The 23,268-nt window shown below is 41.4% G+C and overlaps 1 protein-coding gene across 2 annotated transcripts in view; it reads left to right on the top strand.

Moving 5' to 3' along the window:
• Positions 1-15,868: 15,868 nt before the first annotated feature.
• Positions 15,869-23,268, top strand: part of LOC106601300 (cysteine-rich motor neuron 1 protein) — a 119,889-nt gene continuing 112,489 nt past the window's right edge. Inside the window, exon 1 of one of the 2 annotated variants that reach the window (XM_014193406.2) lies at positions 15,869-16,821. In XM_014193406.2, the coding sequence (XP_014048881.1) occupies positions 16,521-16,821 (301 nt within the window). In that variant the 5' untranslated portion in view covers positions 15,869-16,520. The remainder of the gene's footprint in view (positions 16,822-23,268) is intronic. The other variant, XM_014193409.2, reaches the window with a different exon arrangement.

Here is a 23,268-nt window from a genome sequence, read left to right as displayed (position 1 = left end):
CAGTCACCTCCTCTGGTGCAGGTTGAATCACCAGCAGGACTTTTCCTGGCTGTTTGCTGCACTTCTGGGGCTGAGTGTGTTGGTGCAGAGGGCCCAGGGAGAGAGGAGAGCCGTATCTAGCCTACCAAGCCGTCAATGGCCCCTGGGCAGCAGCTGACAGCTACTCCCTTAGGATGCTGGTGGAACCAGTAACCCCAACTCCACTCCCGTCCATTTCATCATCCACTACACTACACCACAGGATTCCTGATCAATCAATTGAGTACAGTATAGCGCTGCAGCCTTTTCCCTTGGTCATGGCCACTGTCACGCACACATTTTGACATCAAAGGCACAATAATAACACAGTATTGTCTGGTCTTCATGATAGAATGAAAAAAATTCTAACTATATTTTGCTAGAAAAAATACCTTGTGAAATTAAAGTCTCTGTTCTCTTCTTTCTTTTGCAGGCACACGCAGGCACCCACACAGACCAGGAAACAAGGAGGCCATGTACAAATATAGGATCTTAATTTGATCACCCGGTTGCTGGAGAACCTTCCTGCAAGGACATTTTTATCTTGTAGTGTATTTGAGGTTAAAAAAGGCTTCTGAAGTTTGGAATTTACACTTTGAAATTTCATTCTTGATTTTCCCAACCCCTACAAAAATGTCAATTAATTATAATACACATAATAATTCACATTTGCTATTGCTGCAGAGTTATTTTCCAGCTGTAGCAAACTGGCTCAAATTAAGATCCTACATCTGTATGTGAATCTGTGTGTATGATCCAGAGTGACAGGATCCTCATGCCACATGCACAACGTTGGGCAAACTGTGTTCATTTTCCTTGGTCATCAGTATTATTAAGGAACGCCCTTTCTCCTAGTTCCAAAGGGGTACTTGTCAATCACACACTTGTACCCTAAAGGGTGATAATGAGCGGGGTTGTTGGATGGATAATTAGTTTTGGTGATAAACTAGATTTTATGTAATGAGAATCTGGAATGCGCCACTGGGTCTCCGAACCTTGACAGTATGCAGTAGAGCTGGGACGATAAACCTACAATGATCCACACCGACCATGCCGATCACTTATCGCAGGCATTTTGCTGATGTCATTCATTAGATAAGTAGCCTATAGGGGAGATCAGGGTTAGTTTTCTCATGGGTTGGTTGTCACAGTGCTTATTACTCAAAATCCAAGTGTAATAATTTCTAAATGAAAATGTGTGTCTATATTAGAGGTCATCCATGTGATGATCAATTCAGGTCAGGATCACAAAAAAATTGAGGTGAGAGGAGTATTAGATTTTTTCATGGGTGAAAGTAAATATTCGTATGCTTGTTATTTATTTAATAAATAGTTATATGATGGGAGTATCCATACACAATTACTTTTATTGTCACGGCTATCGGTGTAGCAGGAAGGGTCAGAGTCAAGGGCAGGAGACGGAGGTCCAAAAACACAGATGTTTATTAACACCGTATGGGGAAAAAAGGCAGTCGTTATACTGCGTGCGCCTAAACACCCGACAGGAGCACAGCTCCAAAACAATAACGTGAACTGGGCGCAACCCGGCAATGATAAATCGACAGCTCCACGAAAATGCTGAACAAACAAGCAGCATGAATACAAAGAGCCCTTCGTACAGACACAGAACAATCCCGCACGAATACCTGAACAAAAAAGACAAACTAAATACCCCCACACTAATTACAAACAAGGAACAGATGCAGAACTAGACAGACAAAACCAAACAACACAGAAACATCGATCGGTGGCAGCTAGTAGGCCAGCGACGACGACCGCCGAGCGCCGCCTGACCGGGGAGAGGCGCCACCTTCTGTGGATACTGTGACATTTATTGGAATGAGGAAAGAGATTTATTTCAACCCTATTTGTGAGTTCCAAGGTCAAGCCATGTGGTAACTACAGTACAGTACTAGCATCTTTATTAGCATTGGGTGGTGGTTGAATGGTTGTCACATTGATGTTGTGGATGCTTGTCACAATCTGACAACCATACCCGTTGTAACAATGTCCCCAGTAAGCTAAATGACATTGAAAGACACCTAGAATACTTATTTTCCAGAAAATAAGTATTCTAGGTGTCTTTTCAACGTCATTTAGCTTCCTGGAATCAGGAATCAAGGTAAGACCCAGATGCAGACATGTCGAGTTGTCAATGGTTTAATATTCCAACAGGGGCAGGCAATACACAGGTCAAGGCAGGCAGGGGTCAGTAAACCAGAGGTGGAGCAACAGTACCGGATGGCAGGCAGGCTCAGGGTCAGGGTAGGCAGAGGTCAACAATCCAGAGGTAGAGCAATGGTACCGGTTGGAAGGCAGGCTCAGGGTCAGGGACAGGCAGGGTGGTCAGGCAGGCGGGCTCACAGTCAGGACAGGCAAGGTTCAAAACCAGGAGGGCGAGAAAAAGAGAGACTGGGAAAAGCAGGAGCTGATAACAAAATCGCTGGTTGACTTGACAAACAGGACGAACTGGCAACGGACAAACAGGGAACACAGGTATAAATACACAGGGGATAATGGGGAAGATGGGCACCTGGAGGGGGGTGGAGACAATCACAAGGACAGGTAAAACAGATTAGGGTGGGAAACCTGGGTATGTTTCACAAGTTTGGACAACACAGTACAGCACAGCACAGTGCAGTAGAGTTTAATTCAGCAGAGTACAGTATAGAGCAATGCAGTACAGTACAGTTGAGTTTAAATCAGTAGAGTACAGTACATTAGAGTACAGTACAGTTGAGTGCGACAACCAACCCCGGTCGCCCCTACTATAGAAATGTGAAGTTTGAAATGAAATACGTTTGTTAATGTGGCTGATTGTTAATGGGACAATCGATGGTTACAACCATCAGACTAGTTGTAGTAGTTTAAAGGATCATATAAAAAAAAAACTGTGGTGCACATGAATGTTTTAAACGTATTGCTCTATTTATTGTTAACAAATTTAAGCAATTTATCGCAACATGGATTTATGTCCATATTGCCCAGCTCTAGCATGCAGTGTACCTGTGTAATGAATCCTGGCTAAGGCTATGCTATGGGTATGCTATGGGTTATACTATGGCTATGCTATGCTGGGCTGCTGCTGGGCCTGGGAACATGTTTGACCTTGCAGCACATTAGGCTGCTGTGCTGATCTAATGAATGCATGCAAGTTCAGACATCATCATCCACCTTACAGTGTCTTTATATCATTATAGTGGGCATATTAAGATGGATTTCACCTCTGCATGTTAAATAAGTATAATAATACGTCTTAATAATATTCACTTAGCAAAGGTTAATATACTGGAGCTCTAAAAGGTGGATGCGCCACACTGAACTCCAAGGCCCTGTCATAACATAGCCATTGATAATCATTATCAAACTCCATTGTTATTAAGTTCATCTTGATAAAACATCCATCGGGTTCCCTTGAGCCTAGGGGCCACTGTATACCTTCCACTCCATGACACGACAGAGATTATTTGTTAGCCCCTGTGTTTTATGACCTACTCCACGAAATGCTCATCTAAGGGTGTGTCCCAAATGGCACCCTATTCCCTATATAAGTGCATTACATTTGGACAAAAGTAGTGCACTAAATAGGGAATAGGATGCCACAATGGTACGCAGCCCAAATAAAAAAATCTCTCGCTGGTTGTTTCTTTGTTAATCCCTTCATCACATTGTGCTTCCAGCCAGACCAGTGATAATGTCTCCATCTCTGTGGTTCATAATTAATGAAAACCATGGTAATGAATTAATGAAATCTCTATGGCTGCTCATCTGGTGAGCCAAGACCAATATAATACTATGAGTGGGCATTAAGGCCTGAGAAATACAATGACTGCAGTGGGCTCAACTTGTGGCTGGCTAATTGATATGTGAGGACAATCATTTGACGAGAGCTAGCTTTCTAATGGTAGCAATAAAAGTGTTAAAAGCTTCTGCAATCTGAAAGGCTCACTTTGTGGAGCTGATGCTGATTTTATTTTATACCGCAACTCAGCAGGGTTCAGCGTAAATTGTAAAGAAATTAAATGTATAAAATGTTGCGGAATACAAACTCCATTCAAATGACATTAAATACCACAACAAACTGTCATTAGCTAATAAGGAAAAACGTAAGGGCGGATATTTCAGGCATCTTCTCATGCTCTTTTGTTAGATCAGCAGACTCACAGTGATTGAGCTAAATAAAATCCTATTAACATCAAAGTGACAGGAAACAAACAGTACATTACCTCTTTCTCTCCTGCTGGTTCACATGCACACTCGCACACATACACACACACACCTTATGTATGTACACACAAAAACAGCTCAAAGTACAGTACACGTAGGCCGGCCTACAGAACTGTAGCATGTAAAAGCTGTGATAATTTCCTATATAAGGGCATACCAGGTCATCTGATTAGCTAAATCTCACCCTTTTACATTCTTCAGAGCTGAAGCAGGTAGAGACATCTACAAGCTTTAAAACATTTGTGCTTTAAAGGCTAGACAGTGCGATCGCCCAGGCGAAGGTAGAAAATTACCCCCTTTAAAGGAAACACATTTCCAACACAACATGTTAAAAAAAAAGCTGGGATAATGACGAGAAATTGAGATCTGAATCATAGTTTTGTAGGGAGAAGGCTTGAATTGAATTTCCTTACAAAGGGTTTGAGTTTTTAAAAGAAGCCCATGTATGTGTCTATAATGGAGCAGCAGATTGCACCAGAGGTTTCACTAAATGAATTATCTTCCTACACAATGGCTGCCTTTGCTCTTGCTTTTATGAAATGGTCTCTTGTGTATGTGTCCCTCCATTCTGTGTCAGGTTCATCACAAACTGTGCCACAACCTGCCCAGGGCTCAGATACCAGCTATTACCATGTATTTCAACGAATGACTTTGGCTGGGTTTGTGTGTGTGTATGTGTGTGCTGGAGTGCGTGCATGTGTTTTTGTGCCAGACCTGTCTCAAACCAGGGGTGTGCATAACTGATACTAATTATATGGTTCATTCATAACTATCCATACTTACAATCAAGGTATGAATAGCTGTATAAATTACCGCATTGTGTTCTGTGTATGATTAATAAGCTGGCATTTGGAGAAAGAAAACCTCAATGAAGTCCATTAGTAGAACATATCAACTTTTCAAAACTTCAGACGCTGGCATTGGACCAACTGTACGATTATTGATCATAGTGTTCGAAAGTTGTGTCCCTGAGGTTTTCTTTCCTGGATGGAACTGTACGAGGGCCCCAGACAACACCTCACATTCAGGCTGTCACACTGAGCAAGAGGAGCTGAAAGAGACACTGAAACACCCTCCTCCAGTGCACAATGGGTTGTGGCAACTCTCTCTCTCTCTCTCTCTCTCTCTCTCTCTCTCTCTCTCTCTCTCTCTCTCTCTCGTATGGGGATTAGCGTACTGGCTGGGGCTATGGTGCAGTATGTGCGTTTCTTAATATGGAAAAAAGCTATAATTTCCCCAAACACATTAAAGAGCCCAGACTTCCAGGACTCTCCTCTCCCCTCCCCTGCCTCCCCCCTCCTGCCTCTCAGTTCTCACAGGCGGGTTCTACTGCAAAGGCTGCTGGCGCCGTGCTCACTGGCATTCCCAGCATTCTTTCGTCATGTGCTCATGAAAAAGAGAGAAAGGGGGAGACAGGGAATAGACAGAGAAAAATTGCAACGAGTTAACCCTTGCATACTTACAGTGCTTAGTGAATAGTGGATAATGGATTTGGTAAGAATAAAAACTACAGTTCATCGTAATAAATTAGTGTTCGGGAAAGAGGGGGGAGATATAGAGGGAACGAGACAGAGAGAAAGAGACGGAGAGAGCGGTGGGGAGGGAGGGGGGAAAAGAGGGAACGAGACAGAGAGAGATAGAGGGCTCCACTGCCTGCAAATATGCTTTGTCTTTGTGCACATCATCAGACACAGTTATCCTTCAGTTATTTAATCAATCAATACTAGTTATTAAACTCTTTTTGTGAACAATTAAAGCCCATACAATTGAAGATATTTGTCATACTTGGAATGTTTGGATGATTACTTGGAATGTCCGGTAAATAAAACAATATGTTGCTCTGCATGCTTCATGGTTGGACAATGCTTATCAAACTCTACTTCTCCCTCTGCTCTTTCAAGACAAAACAATTTGTTCATAGCTGAAGTTTAACGGAGGAATTCCTTCCAACACAGTTTGGGTAACTTCATGCAATGAGTCCTCGTGGCTTTGCCTCATGATCCATGTGCTTGTTCTTCAGCCTTGCAAAGGCGAAACCTCAGGAATGGACGTTTTGACGTCAGTCAGGCATCTCTGCATCAGCCACAGGATGGCGTCCATAACCATTAATGCTTGTCTGTCTATTGCAAGAGGTATGTCCCAAATAGCACCCTATTACCATTAGTGCACTACTTTTGACCACTATAGGGGATAGGGTGCCATTTCAGACCCAGACAAGGACGCAGACAAGGATGAATAAAACAAGTGACAAAAAAACATAATTTATGATAATGGCTGCCTTTTTTATAGTCGGAATAATATGATGTAATACCACAGGATTAGGCCGCTAGTGAAAGGGGTTTGACGTTGCATTTAATGTGAAAATGCTAATGATTCTGACAAGTCTATTTGTTGCTTTTAGACAACAAAAGGAGTGCTGTTTTAGTTTGAGTTTGTTTTAATGTTAATGTTTCAATGTTTTATTTATGAGAATGCATTTGTAAAACACATTACAAGAATAACAATGTGCCAAGGATGGCGTTTGAATTTCCACAAACCCCAAAATATTGCAATTTTAATAGAATTAGTCACACAAAGTGTTCAAGCATCCAGCTGTGACATGTTTGAATGTGGCCCCTTCAGTAGCTAGAGCTCTCAAATAAATACATGGTGCTATAGTGGTGGTGGTGTGCTCAGTGGTGCATGCTCTCTCTCTCTCTCTCTCTTTCCCTCTCTCTCTATTTCTCTTTCACCCTCTCACTACTCCCCTCTCTCTCTCCTCTCCCTCTCTCTCTATCCTCTCCATCCCTCCCCCTTTCTCTCTCTCTCCCCCTCTCCCCCTCTCCCTGTTTCCATCTCTCTGCCTCTCCCCCATCTCCCGCTCTCTCTTCCCTGTCCTTCCCTGTCTCGTCTCCGCCCCTCTCTCCCCCTTTCTCTCGTTCCCCCTCTATCTCTCCCTCTCTCTCTCCCCCACTCGCTCTCTCCATCTCTCTCTCTCTCTCTCTGTGGATGATTAATGGGGCAGCTAGCCCGGTCGGTGCCTGCAGAGGTGCTCCACTCCCCATGACTCTATGGCCCCCGTCATCACAGCTCTAGCGTGTCCAACACCAGCCAACGCCAAGCTGACATTTTACAGCTTATGTGTATCAGGAATCAAATTTCCTCATGAATCTCAACCCGCCACTTCTTATTGTGAGAACATGAATTATTCATTTTTTGTTGTTGTCGGGGGGAGGTTCTATTTTGTCTACCCCCCTTTGTTGGAAATAAAATGTATATTCTGAGGCATTTTGTTATTTAATTTAATATGCACCATTAATCTAGAGATTATTGTTTTGGGTGTAACTGGAGAACGAGCAACAGGCAAATAGTGCAGCGAGTGCCAAGGTAAACAGCATAATGTATCATACCCACGTAATGTATGTCTTATCAGAGCTTATTAGAATGTCTCTGGGATTGGAGTGCTAACTGAGCAAACAGTTCCTGGCTCAGTCCCCACAGTATACATTTTATATTGAACAATAGTCAACATTCAATGTCTCTACTACATCCTCCCATAATATATTCTGTATCACAGCTGTATCCCCATGATATTATCTCTACCCTCTCTATGGTAAGCCGTCATGTACAAATGACACAGTGGAAAACAGCTTTTTCCACCATTTAAAATGATTTAATCCGATTACTTTTGCTGTCACATAATAACATGACCTCATAATCCAATCAAATATACTGTATGACTGTACAGTGTATATATACTTTTTTCATTCCATTTTGGACATGGGAAAATTATTTGGTGTGCAAGTGCAGCCAGTGACATTTCTAATTTCTCCCCATTTTTCTGACGTTCTCCGAATATTAACAAATATTATGTTATATAGAAAAGTCAATGTTTTGTTACATTTTCATTTATTTGGCCTGCAATTTCTGAGGCTGGTAACTCTAAGGAACTTATTTTCTGTAGCAGAGGTAACTCTGGGTCTTCCTTTCCTGTGGCGGTCCTCATGAGAGACAGTTTCATCACAGTGCTTGATGGTTTTTGCGACTGCACTTGAAGAAACTTTCAAAGTTCTTGAAATGTTCTGCATTGACTGACCTTCATGTCTTAAAGTAATGATGGACTGTCATTTCTCTTTGCTTATTTGAGCTGTTCTTGCCATACTATGGACCTGGTCTTTTACCAAATAGGACTATCTTCTGTATACCACCCCTACAGTACCTTGTCACAACACAACTGATAGGCTCAAACACCTTTAGAAGGAAAGAAATTCCACAATTTAACTTATAACAAGACACACATGTTAATTGAAATGCATTCCAGGTGACTACCTCAGGGTGGCTACTTTGAAGAATCTCAAATATAAAATATATTTTGATTTGTTTAACACTTCTTTGGTTACTACATGATTCCATATGGGTTATTTCATAGTTTTGATGTCTTCACTATTATTCTACAATGTACAAAATAGTAAAAAAAAAAAAACAACCCTTGAATGAGTAGGTGTGTCCAAACTTTTGACTTGTACTGTATGTAATAAAATAACCCCATTTCAGTAAAAATTACAATTTTGAAATCCTTGAGCGGACCAAACTATTAGAGGATCCAGGGTGTCATGCACCCCAACAATCTCAGGGGGAGGGGGCAAAAAGTATGTGAGGATGGCTGGGGGGTGGTCTAGGGGGGAGCTAGGCCCCTGTCTGTAAGTTTGAGAATTTAGCATTTTATGAACACTTGAAAGAGCTTTTTGCTGCAATCTAGAGCCATAATCATTAAGCTTTATTCTATGTAAAAAAATAAGTCACTTTTTTCTGCATATCTAATACCTCTTAGATATGCTCTCTGTATCCTCCTGACTGGTGTTTATTTTTTTAAAGAAACAAAATATGCTTCTCTGGTAAAATCTGGTTAAAAGATTGAAAGCAATGTGTGTCACACCCTGATCTGTTTCACCTGTCTTTGTGTTGTCTCCACCCCCCTCCAGGTGTCACCCATTTTCCCCATTATCCCCAGTGTATTTATACCTGTGTTCTCTGTTTGTCTGTTGCCAGTTCTTTTTGTCTGTCAAGCCTACCATCATTTTTCCCCTTGCACCTGTCTTTTTCCATAGTTCCTGTTTTCTAGTTTTCCCAGTTTGACCATTTTGCCTGCCCTGACACTGAGCCTGCCTGCTGTTCTGTACCTTGTCACACCGCCATGGATTATTGACCTCTGCCTGCCCTGACCTAGAGACTGCCGTTCTGTACCTTTTGACTCTGATCTGGATTACTGACCTCTGCCTGCCCTTGACCTGTCCTTTTGAATGCCCCTGTTCTAGTAATAAACTTTTGTTACTTTGACACTCACTGTCTGCATTTGGGTCTTCCATAAAATGTAATAATGTGAGTCTTATTCAGTACATTTAGTTAACCTTGCCAGCAGGCATACCAGATAAGATATTTAGACAAGCTACTCACTATAACTTGATTGAAGCCTGAAATGGATTCTTGGTAGCTATTTACAGTGACTTCAGAAAGTATTCACACCCCTTGACTTTTTCCACATTTTAATGTGTTACAAAGTGGGATTAAAATGGATTTAATTGTAATTTTTGTGTCAACGATCGTCACAAAATACTCTGTAATGTCAAAATGGAAGAACAATTCTAACATTTGTAAAACATTTATGAAAAATGCATTCGGAAGTATTCGGAAAGTATTCAGACCCCTTTGGCTTTTGTTACGTTGCAGCCTTATTCTGAAATTGATTAAATTGTTTTTTTCCCTCATCGATCTACACACAATACCCCATAATGACGAAGAAAAAACTGTTTTTTTTTTATTTTAGCAAATGTATTAAAAATAAATAACTGAAATATCACATTTACATAAGTATTCAGACCCTTTACTAAGCACTTTGTTGAAGCACCTTTGGCAGCAATTACAGCCTCGAGTCTTCTTGGGTACGACTCTACAAGCTTGGCACACCTGTATTTGGGAGTTTCTGCCATTTTTCGCTGCAGATCCTCTCAAGCTCTGTTAGGTTGGATGGTCTCTCCAGAGATGTTTGATCAGCTTCAATACTGGGCTCTGGCTGGGCCACTCAAGGACATTCAGAGACTTGTCCTGAAGCCACTCCTGCGTTGTCTTGGCTGTGTGCTTAGGGTTGTTGTCCTGTTGGAAGGTGAACCTTCGCCCCAGTCTGAGGTCCTGAGTGCTTGGAGCATGTTTTCATTAAGGATCTCTCTGTACTTTGCTCCATTCAACTTTTCCTTGATCCTGACTAGTCTCCCATTCCCTGCCGTTGAAAAACATCCCCACAGCATGATGCTGCCACCACCATGCTTCACCCTAGGGATGATGCCAGGTTTCCTCCAGTCATGACGCTTGGCATTCAGGCCAAAGAGTTCAATCTTGGTTTTATCAGACCAGAGAATCTTATTTCTCATAGTCTGAGAGTCCTTTAGGTGCATTTTGGCAAACTCCAAGTGGGCTGTCATGTGCCTTTTACTGAGGAGTGGCTTCCGCCTGGCCACTCTACCATAAAGGCCAGATTGGTGGAGTTCTGCAGAGATGGTTGTCCTTCTGGAAGGTTCATCACCAAGGAGAGCCCATTGGGTTCTTGGTCACCTCCCTGACCAATGCCCTTCTCCCCCGATTGCTCAGTTTGGCCGGGCGGCCAGCTCTAGGAAGAGTCTTGGTGGTCCCAAACTTCTTCCTTTTAAGAATGATGGAGGCCATTGTGTTCTTGGGGACCTTCAATGCAAAGAAATGTTTTGGTACTCTTTCCCAGATCTGTGCCTCAACACAATCCTGTCTCGGAGCCCTACGGACAATTCCTTCAACTTCATAGCTTGTTTTTGCTCTGACATGCACAGTGAACTGTGGGACCTTATACAGACATGTGTGTGTACTCTACCTACAGTACATGTACATATTACCTCAATTACCTCGACTAACCGGTGCCCCCGCACATTGACTATGTACCGGTGCACCCAGTATATAGCCTCAGTTGTTATTTTACTGCTGCTGTTTAATTATTTGTTACTTTATAAAAATAAAAAACTTTTCTATCTTTTACTTAACAATTATTTTTCTTAAAACTGCATTGTTGGTTAAGGGCTTGTAAGTAAGCATTTCACTGTAAGGTGGACACCTGTTGTATTCGGCGCATATGACAAATAAAATTTGATTTGATTTGTGTGCCTTTCCAAATCATGTCCAATCAATTGAATTTACCACAGGTGGACTCCAATCAAGTTGTAGAAACATCTTAAGGATTATCAATGGAAACAGGATGCACCTGAGCTCAATTTCGAGTCACATGGCAAATGGTCTGAATACTTATGTAAATGTCATATTTCTGTTTTATTTTGAATACATTTGCAAAAATTTCAAATAACCTGTTTTCGCTTTGTCATTATGGGGTATTGTGTGTAGATTGATGAGGAAATAACTTTCTGTAAAAAAAAATGAAAAAGGGAAGGGGTCTGAATACCTTCTGAATGCACTGTATCTTAATTATATAAGTATTCAACCTCCTGAGTCAATACATTAGAATCACCTTTGACAGCTAATACAGCTGTGAGTTTTTTCAGGTAAGCTTTGGACACCTGGATTGTACAATATTTTCACATAATTTGTTTAATTCTTCAAGCTCTGTCAAGTTGGTTGTTGATCATTGCTAGACAGCCATTTCCATGTCTTGCCAAAGATTTTCAAGCTGATGTAAGTCAAAACTGTAACTAGGCCACTCAGTAACATCCAATGGCATCTTGGTAAGCAACTCCAGTGTATATTTGGCCTTTTCTTTTTAGGTTATTGTCCTGCTGAAAGGTGAATTTCTCTCCCAGTGTCTGTTGAAAAGCAGACTGAACCAGGTTTTCCTATAGGATTTGGCCTGTGCTTAGCTCTATTCCGTTTCTTTTTATCATAAAAAAACTCCCTAGTCCTTGCAGATGACAAGCATACCCATAACATGATGCAGCCACCACCATGCTTAAAAATATGAATAGTGGTACTCAGTGATGTGTTGAGTTGGTTTTGCCCCTAACATAACTCTTTATATTCAGGATATAAAGTTAATTTATTTGCCACATGTTTTGCAGTTTTACTTCAGTGCGTTATTTCAAACAGGATGCATGTATTGGAATATTTTAATTCTGTACAGGCTTCCTTCTTTTCACTCTGTCAGTTAGGTTAGTTTTTTGGAGTAACTACAATGTTGTTGATTTATCCTCAGTTTTCTCCTATCACAGCCATAGAGCTTGCCATATTTTAGTCCTCAAACCCAGAAATGAGTTAACTCTGGTTCATTGAGCCATCCCTATGTGGAAAGTTAATAATGGGGAAAGAATAGGGTTTTGGGATAAACTCCAAAAATAAGGTCTGAGGTTAAAACAGGCTTAGGAGATCTTATATGTTTTGTTCTATGAGATAATATCAGTCAGTTAACAGACCTTTATGAATTATGGAGCCTTTATGTACTTTTTGTGCTTTTTTTAAATACATACAGTACCAGTCAAAAGTTTGGACACACCTACTCATTTAAGGGTTTTTCTTCATTTCTACTATTTATTTCTACTATTTTCTACATTGTCAAATAATAGTGAAGACATCAAAACTATGAAATAACACATATGGAATCACGTAATAACCAAAAAAGTTCATTTGTGGAATTTCTTTCCTTCTTAATGCGTTTGAGCCAATCAGTTGTGTTGTGACAAGGTAGGGGTGGTATTCAAAATATAGCCCTATTTGGTAAAAGACCAAGTCCATATTATGGCAAGATAAAGCTCAAATAAGTGAAGAGAAATGACAGTGCATCATTAGTTTAAGACATGAAGGTCAGTCAATGTGAAAGTTTCTTCAAGTGCAGTCACAAAAAAACATCAAGCGCTATGATGAAACTGGCTCTCATGAGGACCGCCACAGGAAAGGAAGACCCAGAGTTACCTCTGCTGCAGAGGATAACTTCATTAGAGTTACCAGCCTCAGAAATTGCAGCCCAAATAAATGCTTCACAGAATTCAAGTAACAGACACATCTCAACATCAACTGTTCAGAGCAGACCGCGTGAATCAGGCCTTCATGGTCGAATTGCTGCAAAGAAACCCCTACTAAATGACACCAATAATAAGAAGATACTTGCTTGGGCAAAGAAACACAAGCAATGGACATTAGACCGGTGGAAATCTGTCCTTTGGTCTGATGAGTCAAAATGTGAGATTTTTGGTTCCAACCGCCGTGTCTTTGTGAGACGCAGAGTAGTTGAACGGATGATCTCCGCAAGTGTGGTTCCCACCGTGACGCATGGAGGAGGAGGTGTGATGGTGTGTGGGTGCTTTGCTGGTGACACTGTCAGTGATTTTTTTTTTTATTCAAGGCACACTTAGCCAGCATGGCTATCACAGCATTCTGCAACAATACGCCATGCCATCTGGTTTGCACTTAGTGGGATTATCATTTATTTTTCAACAGGACAATGACCCAACACACCTCCAGGCTGTGTAAAGGCTATTTGACCAAGAAGGAGAGTGATGGAGTCCTGCATCAGATGACATGGCCTCCACAATCACCTGACCTCAACCCAATTGAGATGGTTTGGGATGAGTTGGAACCAGAGTGAAGGAAAAGCAGCCAACAAGTGCTCAGCATATGTGGGAACTCCTTCAAGACTGGTGAAGCTGGTTGAGAGAATGCCAAGAGTGTTCAAAGCTGTCATCAAGGCAAAGGGTGGCTACTTTGAAGAATCTATATTTTTAGTATATTTTGATTTGTTTAACATTCTACATGATTCCATTTGTGTTATTTCATAGTGTTGATTAACTGGTAGTGTATATGCTTGAAACGTTCGCTGATGAAAATGATCTCAAAGAACAAAACATATAAGATATCCTAAGCCTGTGTTTACCACAGAACATTTTTGGGCATTTATCCAAAATCCCTACAGAAACGCCATTCATTTCCCCATAGGATTTGTCCAACGAACCATGGCGGAGTTAGTGCCTACAAAAAGAAGGCATTACTATTTCTCTCTATTGGGCTCATGGTGAAATCCCTGAGCGGTTTCCTTCCTCTCCGACAACTGAGTTAGGAAGGATGGCTGTATCTTTGTAGAGGCTGCATGTTTTGATACAACATCCACATTGTAATTGATATCTTCTCCATGCTTAAAGGGGTATTCAATGTCTGCTTTTTTTACCCATCTACCATTAAGTGTAAATCGCTCAGTGCTGCCTCCAGTACAAGATTCATACTAATACACTCAACGTGCGGAGTGGTTGGCTAACACAAAATGCTTTCTTCTTTACCACACAATGACCAAAGTGAATCTGATGATTTTGTCTTCCAACAAATCATGTTTTAATTACTTAATGTTTTTATATAATGATAATTAGAGAAGACATTCATCATTCCATCATTATCATATAAGGGAAGGAATCCTTAGCCTAATGGTTAAACAATAAACGACCACTTTCACGTGACCTTGCCATGTCAATTTAAAGTGTGGGGGAATCAACCCAATCCATCCCTAGACCTTAACAGAATAATGACTTTGAGCCTTCATAATGTGAATTGTGCCTATCAACCATGTTATTAATGAAAATGACATTGCTATACACTGATCTGGCTCCATAGCTAATTAGTATTTACTTTTTAATTTCCCACATCCCCTAAAGTTTATTACAAATACCCTATCAATTCATCTCAAAAGGCATTTATAATAGAATCAAACACACCTTTGCCTTTTCATTGATTGATGTTGAGAATAAAAAAAAACTATTGGGTAGCCTATATTTGGATAATTTGCCCTGTGCAAGCAAGATTTAGTTCTGTATTTCAAGATTAATATTTGGGTTTGGCATATCAGTTATCATTAACATTGTGTTCTAAACGTATTACTAACCTTTTATAATGTCTTATAACCTAGTTAAGTTACATATTTAGTTATTATGAATAGCTTACATTATGAATAGAGCCTACATATGAAATGACTAGGCACAGCTATTATTACATAGTTGTAATAAACATGTCATTGCCTTGCCAAAACGGACTATAGTTGATAGGCTAGTCCACTATTTAGACTAGATGTCAGTGACGACTTGTTGTGTATAGTTACAGTGCCCTAATACGCAGATATATATTCACCATCTAGTCTCTCCTGGTCCAACATCTTCTCTTCCATGCGGTCTCTCCTGGTCCAACATCTTCTCTTCCCATGCGAAGCAAGACTGATTTACAGTGTAAACTGCAGTGTTTCCGAGGCCATGCGGGGACTACATTCTACACCTGCCCTGCATCTAAACTACATTCCCAGCCCGCGTATCACTGACTCTCTCTGCGAGGGTTGTCACTAGTTACCAAAGCCACAAAGTCAAAATGTACTAGACTATATCGTAGTAATTCATAAAAACAGAAATGTGTGTTTTGGTATACATTTATGGTTAGGGTTAGGCATACAGTTAGCAGTGTGTTTTGGATCAGTGTATAAGGTTAGTGTTAGGTTTAAAGACAGATTTTTAGAAGATAAATTGTAAAAATGGGCGTGGTTTGTGGCTGTGGTAACTAGTGACGACCCTCTGAGCGCTTTGTGTGCCAACATTTGCTCTGCGTTCCATATCTGGAATGAACGATCCAATGGAGCAAAGTAATGCACGATGGGAGTGGTTCCGTTATGAGGTCACGGTGAGGGTCTGATTGAACAGGGGGCGCAGCAGCAGGCGGAGAGTTGCACTGGATGATGATAAACATGAGAGAGAGAGAGCGACACACACACACACACTGAATATGCGATAGCAAGAAACAGTTTATTTCAATTAGGCTAGTAAAGCGAATCTCGGATAGAAAGGCGACCAGAGGATTGCGCTTCTACGAGAGGGAACATATATTATAGAGCCGTTCTGTTGCAGTTACAGAATTCCCTTGCTTTCTGAGAGCGAGACGGAGTGACTCAGGCAATGAGACATAAGAACAGTGAAGAAAGTTTCAATTTCTAAAACAAAATCAAACTCACGACTACAGCGCGGAACACAGAAACCATGCACTCTATGTACAGTGTGGGGTAATTGTCGTTTCAAGCGCATTTTAACGGATCGTTTTCTTTCTGGTTTACAAGAACCAGGACAAAAGTTTATCTATCGGAACATATAACAACATACAGCATAAATCTAGACTGTTTACCGGAACTTTGAGCCTTTTAGAAGAACTGTGTAGTGTTCTTCGCATTGCATAGCTTAGCTGGTATTTTCTACCTCGCCGGACTGGTGATTTGGGGGTCCGCGGGCGGGTTGTGGATATATATTATTATTTTTTCTCCCATGGCCTCTGCCAGGATGTACTTTATAACGAGATGCATTTTAATATCCATGATTTGGAAGAGCAACCGGGCTCTTTTATGTCTGCCGTGTGATGAATCTAAATGCGAGGAGCCAAAGCATTGCTCTGGCGCCGTGGTGCTCGGTATCTGCGGCTGCTGCTCCGTCTGCGCCAAACAGAAAAACGAGAGCTGCGGCGGTGTCTACGGTCTGTACGGGACTTGTGACCGGGGGCTCCGGTGCGTGATCAGACCACCGCTGAACGGTGGATCCATCACGCAGTATGAAGTCGGAGTCTGTGAAGGTTTGTATTCTATTTACACTGTTTCACCATAACGAATAGGGCTTATGCTCTGCATAAAAGTTCAAACAAAACACATGTCCATTGTACAAAGATGTATAGTCTAGTCTACAGTGCATCATATAGAAGGCATTCAAATGAGTTGAAAATAATAGCAATGGGCAATGTTTGCTCTATTAGGCTGCTAGTTAACCTATTATACAATAGGCCTAATAATGTTAGACTGGCTAATAATAATGATGAATAGATTATTATTGTGTAGCTGTAGCCTACATACAGGAAGTTATTCTTATTTGAAAAGTGACTTTGTGGCTTTTCAAGCTGTTTTCATTTCTACAGTCAAAAGTGGAGCTACATAACTTGTAGCTGCATAAACATGTCTGTCCATGCTGCTGGTCTGGTGGGGGTTTGGAATAAGAGCCTGATTGAGCAAGCGAGCTGGTTAATGTGTTTGCAGGATGTCGGTTTTCCATTTCTTTGGGGTAATGCTAACGGGTTTCGTGCTGTTTTTGGACGCAGTGCCAGCCCCTCTTTCCGCTGAGGCTTGTTGGTTTTTCAATGGAATGTCTGCTATGCAACTCAATTTACGCGTCAGCACCGTTTATTTTACATCGCCCCGAACGAATAGGACATGCACTGTCTGCTAATACCTGGAATCACAGGTGTCGCCTATTATCAAATGCAGTACAGTATGAAGATAGGAATAAACTGATTATCCAATAGAAATCCCGATCACACTTGTAGGCAATGCCATGGCGATGTTGGCAAGCTAAACTCATGCGCAGAAAAACGTCATCGCTTATAACGTTTGTGTCGCGCCTAACTGCGCGTGTGCAGGCCGTCAAATCAAAGTAACTCCTTCGATATAAAGTAGTTTTAGACGAAAATGAAAACCTAACAGTTTGTCACTTTTACGAGGTTGGAGTAATACAATGTTCACCTACTTAAGACATTGACGCGAATGTAGGCTGTGCTTTGGATTTCGTGAAAATGTACAACTAAGGAATCATTTTTCACGTCTCTTATTGACATCTCAAACCCCAATCCCCGGCCTGGTCTGTTTGGTCTGTTTCACAAGCTTTCCCGGAAGTCTCGCGATGTTGCGCCTCGGTTTAGAAACTCTGTGCTATTATCCTTTGTGGCCATGTCGGAATTCGTGGTAAAATGCCAACGTCAGTGTTACCCAACTGACGGCCCTCGGGCCGAATTTGGCCCGTCGGTGGTTTTATTTAGACCCCAAGTTTTAAATTAAATATTTTTTGTTTGTTTCATTGTTGGACGTAAAAGACTGTAAAAACAGCAGGAAATTAGCTCCAAGTGATTTTTATTTAAGAAATCTGTGTACAAATGTAAGCAAGGTTTGAAATCATTATGGTTTATGCAAACATTATACTGCATCTGTTTAGGCTTCTTGCGGTCAATTTGCAGTCTAGATCAATAATATTTTTGTATTTTCTTCAAGCTTCAATCCCCAGTCCCTTCCACCTTTATAGGCTGCAGTCCAAACAATTAAAAGACACACCCTATCCCCTCGACCCTCAAATTAAGTGGCCACTTCTGATGACGTATCATGATGTTTGACGAGTATACACTTGCAGGGCAAGGGGCGAGGAAGGAAATAATGATTTTTAAATGGACCGCCCATGCCCGGAAATTTGTCACTCGTTCATCCTGCGATGATTGTGTTTTCAGCCACCGGTAGCTTGTGGGTGCTTTATATGCACTACAGCCAATTATGATTGCATGTCTACTTATATTAACTATATAATTATTAATATACGCCTACTGTATGATAGCTAGCAAATGAATTAGCTAACTAACGTTAGCCTGCCTAGCTGGAACTTCCTAAGGACATTTTTTTATTTCTACAATTTCCACGTCTTTTTACGAGACATGTTTGTGCCGTCATGTGCATTAGTAGCACAATTTGTAACTTATTTGCATTCGTTTTCACTTACACTTGTATGTTGACTTCTCCATTGATGTTGTTTTTAAGTTTTGGCTGACTTTTCTCAGCGGATGAACAATCATCGCGAATTGAATTTTGTGGAGTTTCAGGCCCGAAGTGAACATAATTGTAGACTCGCAAATTTGACTGAAATGAGGGCTGAGGGGCTTACCTTGCTTGGCTAATCATTTGAACCGCCCTCCAAGATGGTGATGGGGATTCCCCCAAGGGCATAAGGAGGGTAAGTGGACGAGGGTGTGTCTTTTATGAGTTTAAACCAAAGTTTGAACCGAAGCCATTGAATCCATTGGAGGCTGCTGAGGGAAGGAGGGCTCATAATAATGTCTGGAATGGAGTCAATGGAGTGGTATCAACCACATCAAAGACGTGGTTTACATGTGTTTAATACCATTCCATTGTCTCCATTCCAGCCATTATTATGGGCCGTCCTCCCCTCAGCAGTCTCAACTGATAGAATCCCAGTGGAGAGGAAAACGGATTAATATAATGAATGCTTTTAAAGTCCATGTGATATCTGTTACAGTATGTCTCATTCTAAAGGCGCTGACAGACTGTGCCGTGGACGGGGTTACCCATTCATTTTCAGTGAAGCCTAGGCGGGGGCGAAATTCTATCCAGGCGGACAGGCCGAGCGGTCAGTTGTGCTCCTGCCTGTGGAAGCCGCTCAGCTGAGGCAGAGAAAATAGGATTCTGCAAAGCGAGAGCAATAACTGGGCCCAAAATCTGTCTTCTCCAGCAGGTGGTGTTTTTTTGGCAAGGAGGTTTTGTGTGGAGGTCAATGAGAGAGTGTCAAATTTGGTAAAAATCTAATTGAATGGATAATTTGCTATGTGTGACTTATTTGATCGAATAGAAGTTTCGCAATGATTAGGTTGTTACGAGTGTACTGATATAAGTAGGACACAAAACATCCCGGCAACTTTGAGAAAAAAACACTTTATATTGAAGTTGTATCTGGTCGTCACGAGTTACCATAGCCACAAAGTAATAAACCCCTCCTATTTCTACAATTTATCTCCTTAAAATATGATTTTAAACCTAACCTTAACCACACTACTGACATTATGCTTAACCTTTTTTGAAAACCAAAAAGGTAATTTTAGTTTTTATGAATTATTACGTTGTGCCTGTTGTTCACATGCGTATTTGCCCTCTCATTGGCTAGAATGGTCCCACCTGATCTTGCCTCCTCCCAACTGGCCTCTATTTTTCGAAGACATTTCTTTTCATTGTTTTCAAAGATGGCGCCAACAGACTTCGCAGCTCTGCTTTTAGTTCCTAAGCACAAGCATAAATTAGGCACATTTGTGCAGTCTTGATACAACATTTTGAACAGAAATGCAATGGTTAATTAGATCAGTCTAAAACGTTGCACACACACTGATGCCATCTAGTGGCCAAAATCTAAATTCCACCTGGGCTGGAATAATACATTATGGCCTTTCTCTTGCATTTCAAAGATGATGGTACAAAAAAATACAAAATAATGTTTTTTTGTCTTTGTATTATGTTTTACCAGATCTATTATGTTATATTCTACTACATTCCTTTCACATTTCCATAAACCTCAAAGTGTTTCCTTTCAAATGGTACCAAGAATATGCATATCCTTGCTTCAGGGCCTGAGCTACAGGCAATTAGATTTGGGTATGTCACTTTAGGGGAAAATTGAAAAAAAGGGGCTAATCCTTAAGAGGTTTTTAAGGAACTGAAGCAAGCACACTTGTATTTGTTCGTTTGGAACACAGCCCTACATCCCCACCATCACACAATTACTGTTTTTGTTTACTCAATATAAAAACTATCCATTATTAAAGACATCCTCAGGAACTTTGTCGACTAGTAAGTATTTTCTAAACCTCCCGCTTTTGTGCTGGATGTGTCATTTTGTAGTTCATACATGTGTAATCTTTAGGCAGAATTACTATCTTACCTCAACTAGCCACTAAATCCCTAGTTTGAAAGCGACTGTTTTCTGGAACCTGTGCGGCGCCATTTTCCCCTACATTTTCCCCATGTGGGCCAGCCCCCTAGCAATTCGAGTTTCAGCCCCTTGTCATTTGAGTGACAGCTAGCAAACACGCAGCAGAAATAAAAAGAGCAATGACGTGGTGCACATATCTGTACATATGTGACCTAGTACGCAATTTTCGAGGACCACTTTTGGCACGTGAGCACTACTTTCAGATCTACTGGCTAAAAAGTATGCAATAGTACCGGAGAATCCTCTTTAATCGCAATCTGGGTCAGGTGGGCATAATTTTAAAGCTTTTACTGCCAACATGACTAGCTAAGTTATAAAATATGATCTTACGGTAAGTCACTTCAGAGAAACATATAGTAATTTTGGTAAGCTAAGTATGGATTCATGAGGGCATTCAGGTGCGTGTTCCGTTGCAAATTTTCTTCACAATACGACAAAGAGGCTTTTTTTGTTCAGATCAACCCAGGGTAGGAAGCTATGTCATTCTTGTAACTGTACATCAAACATAGTGATCATAAACGTTGACACTGTAAATTACATGAGTTTTATAATATGGAAATGTAAAGTACACATTTGGACCAGGTTTGTGGTTTGCATGTATGACATCAGCGTCTCATCTTTCAGAACACATCGAGTCGTCTTGATTTATAGCATTCCCCTCTTTCAGACAACAAAGCATTTGCAAAAATAGCCCAATTAGAAGGCGGGATGAGGGCATGTTGCGCTTGGTGCTCACGCGTTGAGCGTCTGTCATTTGAATCCCATACAAAGCTGTAAAGCGGAAACCATGAGGTCTAACGTCATGGATAGCATGTAACTGTACAGCCACTACATTCCAATTTAGGTGCTTATCAGTGACCAAATCTGCCATTTTCAACCCGTATACAGGTTGTTAGTGTAAAGGGCTACTCAGACTGAATTGAACCAAATGAATCAAATGAGATTCATAGCGTACTGCTCAAAGATATGAAAGCTTTTCCAATATATGACAATATCTGCATGGAGATAGACAACCCCTGACATTATTTAGCCCTATATGCAGCCTTACTGTAGACACAAACAGAGCCTTAGAGGACGCCACAGAGAGACACACAAGGAGTCGGGTTTCAACAGGGGTGGCCATTAATGAAAACATGTTGATGAGAGTCTGAAATGTTTGGCCAGTAAGTAGTCTCTCAGGCGGGTAATGTCTAATGCAAGGCCTGTGGAACAAAAAGCAGCAAAGGTCTCCTGGAGAGTTGAACCAGATCAAAGCATGGAACGCCAGTTACACCACCACTACAGAGCATGACCTTCGCCCCACCCGCACGCACACTCCCCACCTCCAACCTTAGATGTTCCCCACAGGGCCTTTCCCCAACATATTAGAGCTATAGTCACCCCCACCTCCAAACCCTAATGTTCCCTTAGCTGTCCCCCATAGACCCTATATTCACCTGGCTCATCAGAGCCCTAGTAGTCACCATGCGCTGACTTGCCTGCTGCTGTTCACAGTGTCACAGAGGCAGAGCACACAATGGGTCATGCCTCATGACAGCTAATGTTGGCTGTAATGACTCATGATGAATGATGATGAGTGTCACAACGACGCAGGCAGAGTGCGGGCCTTTGTTGGTGTAGCAAAAGGAGCTCTGCTCCGCCATACCTCAGAGGCACTTCAGTCAGATACTGTTACCGTCGGAGAGCTTCTCCCTTTACACAAAGGGTCAGATGAAATGAATGCCTTTTAGCCCCTAAACTTATATCCAGGCAGTGCCGGGCAGGTGTTCAAATGAATCCGATCACATTTCAAAACCAACAGGTCATATCAGCCAGAGCCAGGAATTCTCACTGATCACTCTCACTTCGGACAATCACACTGGGTATAAGTGGCTTACCCCAAGCTCACCTCCATCAGATCCTCAGAACGGTGCCTGGCTAATGGGATAACGTGGAACAAAGAGCACCAGGAGACTGAAGGCTCTGGGGCTTCAGGGTCGTCCCAGTGGGGATGATGGCCCTGCTGTGGATGCTGTGTATTTTCTCTGTTCCAGTTCCCCAGTTAGTGCTGTTGGATGGTCTGGGTTTCAGGGGACATTAGCTGCACTCAGGAGCTCTCTGACACAGAAGTTACATTACCGCTCAGGCAGGCAGGCAGCTCCAAGTTTCAGGCCAAATACCGCCTCAAGGCTCTCATCCTTTACAACACACTGACTGTCTGACATCCAATCTTTCATTTCTATTTCGACATCATTTTGCTGTCTTATAGTTTGACAGCCATGTGAGAGATAAACAACTGCAGTGATAATTATTATCTGATTTTCAACAGTATCACACTACCAGACACAAGTGTTTGTAGTCAGTCGTTTACAAGGTTTTTGAAGTATGTAGATGGAATAATAATCGCTCATGCGTATGTGTGTATGTATGTATGTATGTATGTATGTATGTATGTATGTATGTATGTATGTATGTATGTATGTATGTATGTATGTATGTATGTATGTATGTATGTATG

This window comes from Salmo salar, chromosome ssa01, assembly GCF_905237065.1.
Source record: "Salmo salar chromosome ssa01, Ssal_v3.1, whole genome shotgun sequence".
Classification (NCBI taxonomy): Eukaryota; Metazoa; Chordata; class Actinopteri; order Salmoniformes; family Salmonidae; genus Salmo; species Salmo salar.
The sequence above is the reverse complement of the archived record's forward strand: the minus strand, read 5'-3'. Positions and strand labels throughout refer to the sequence as shown.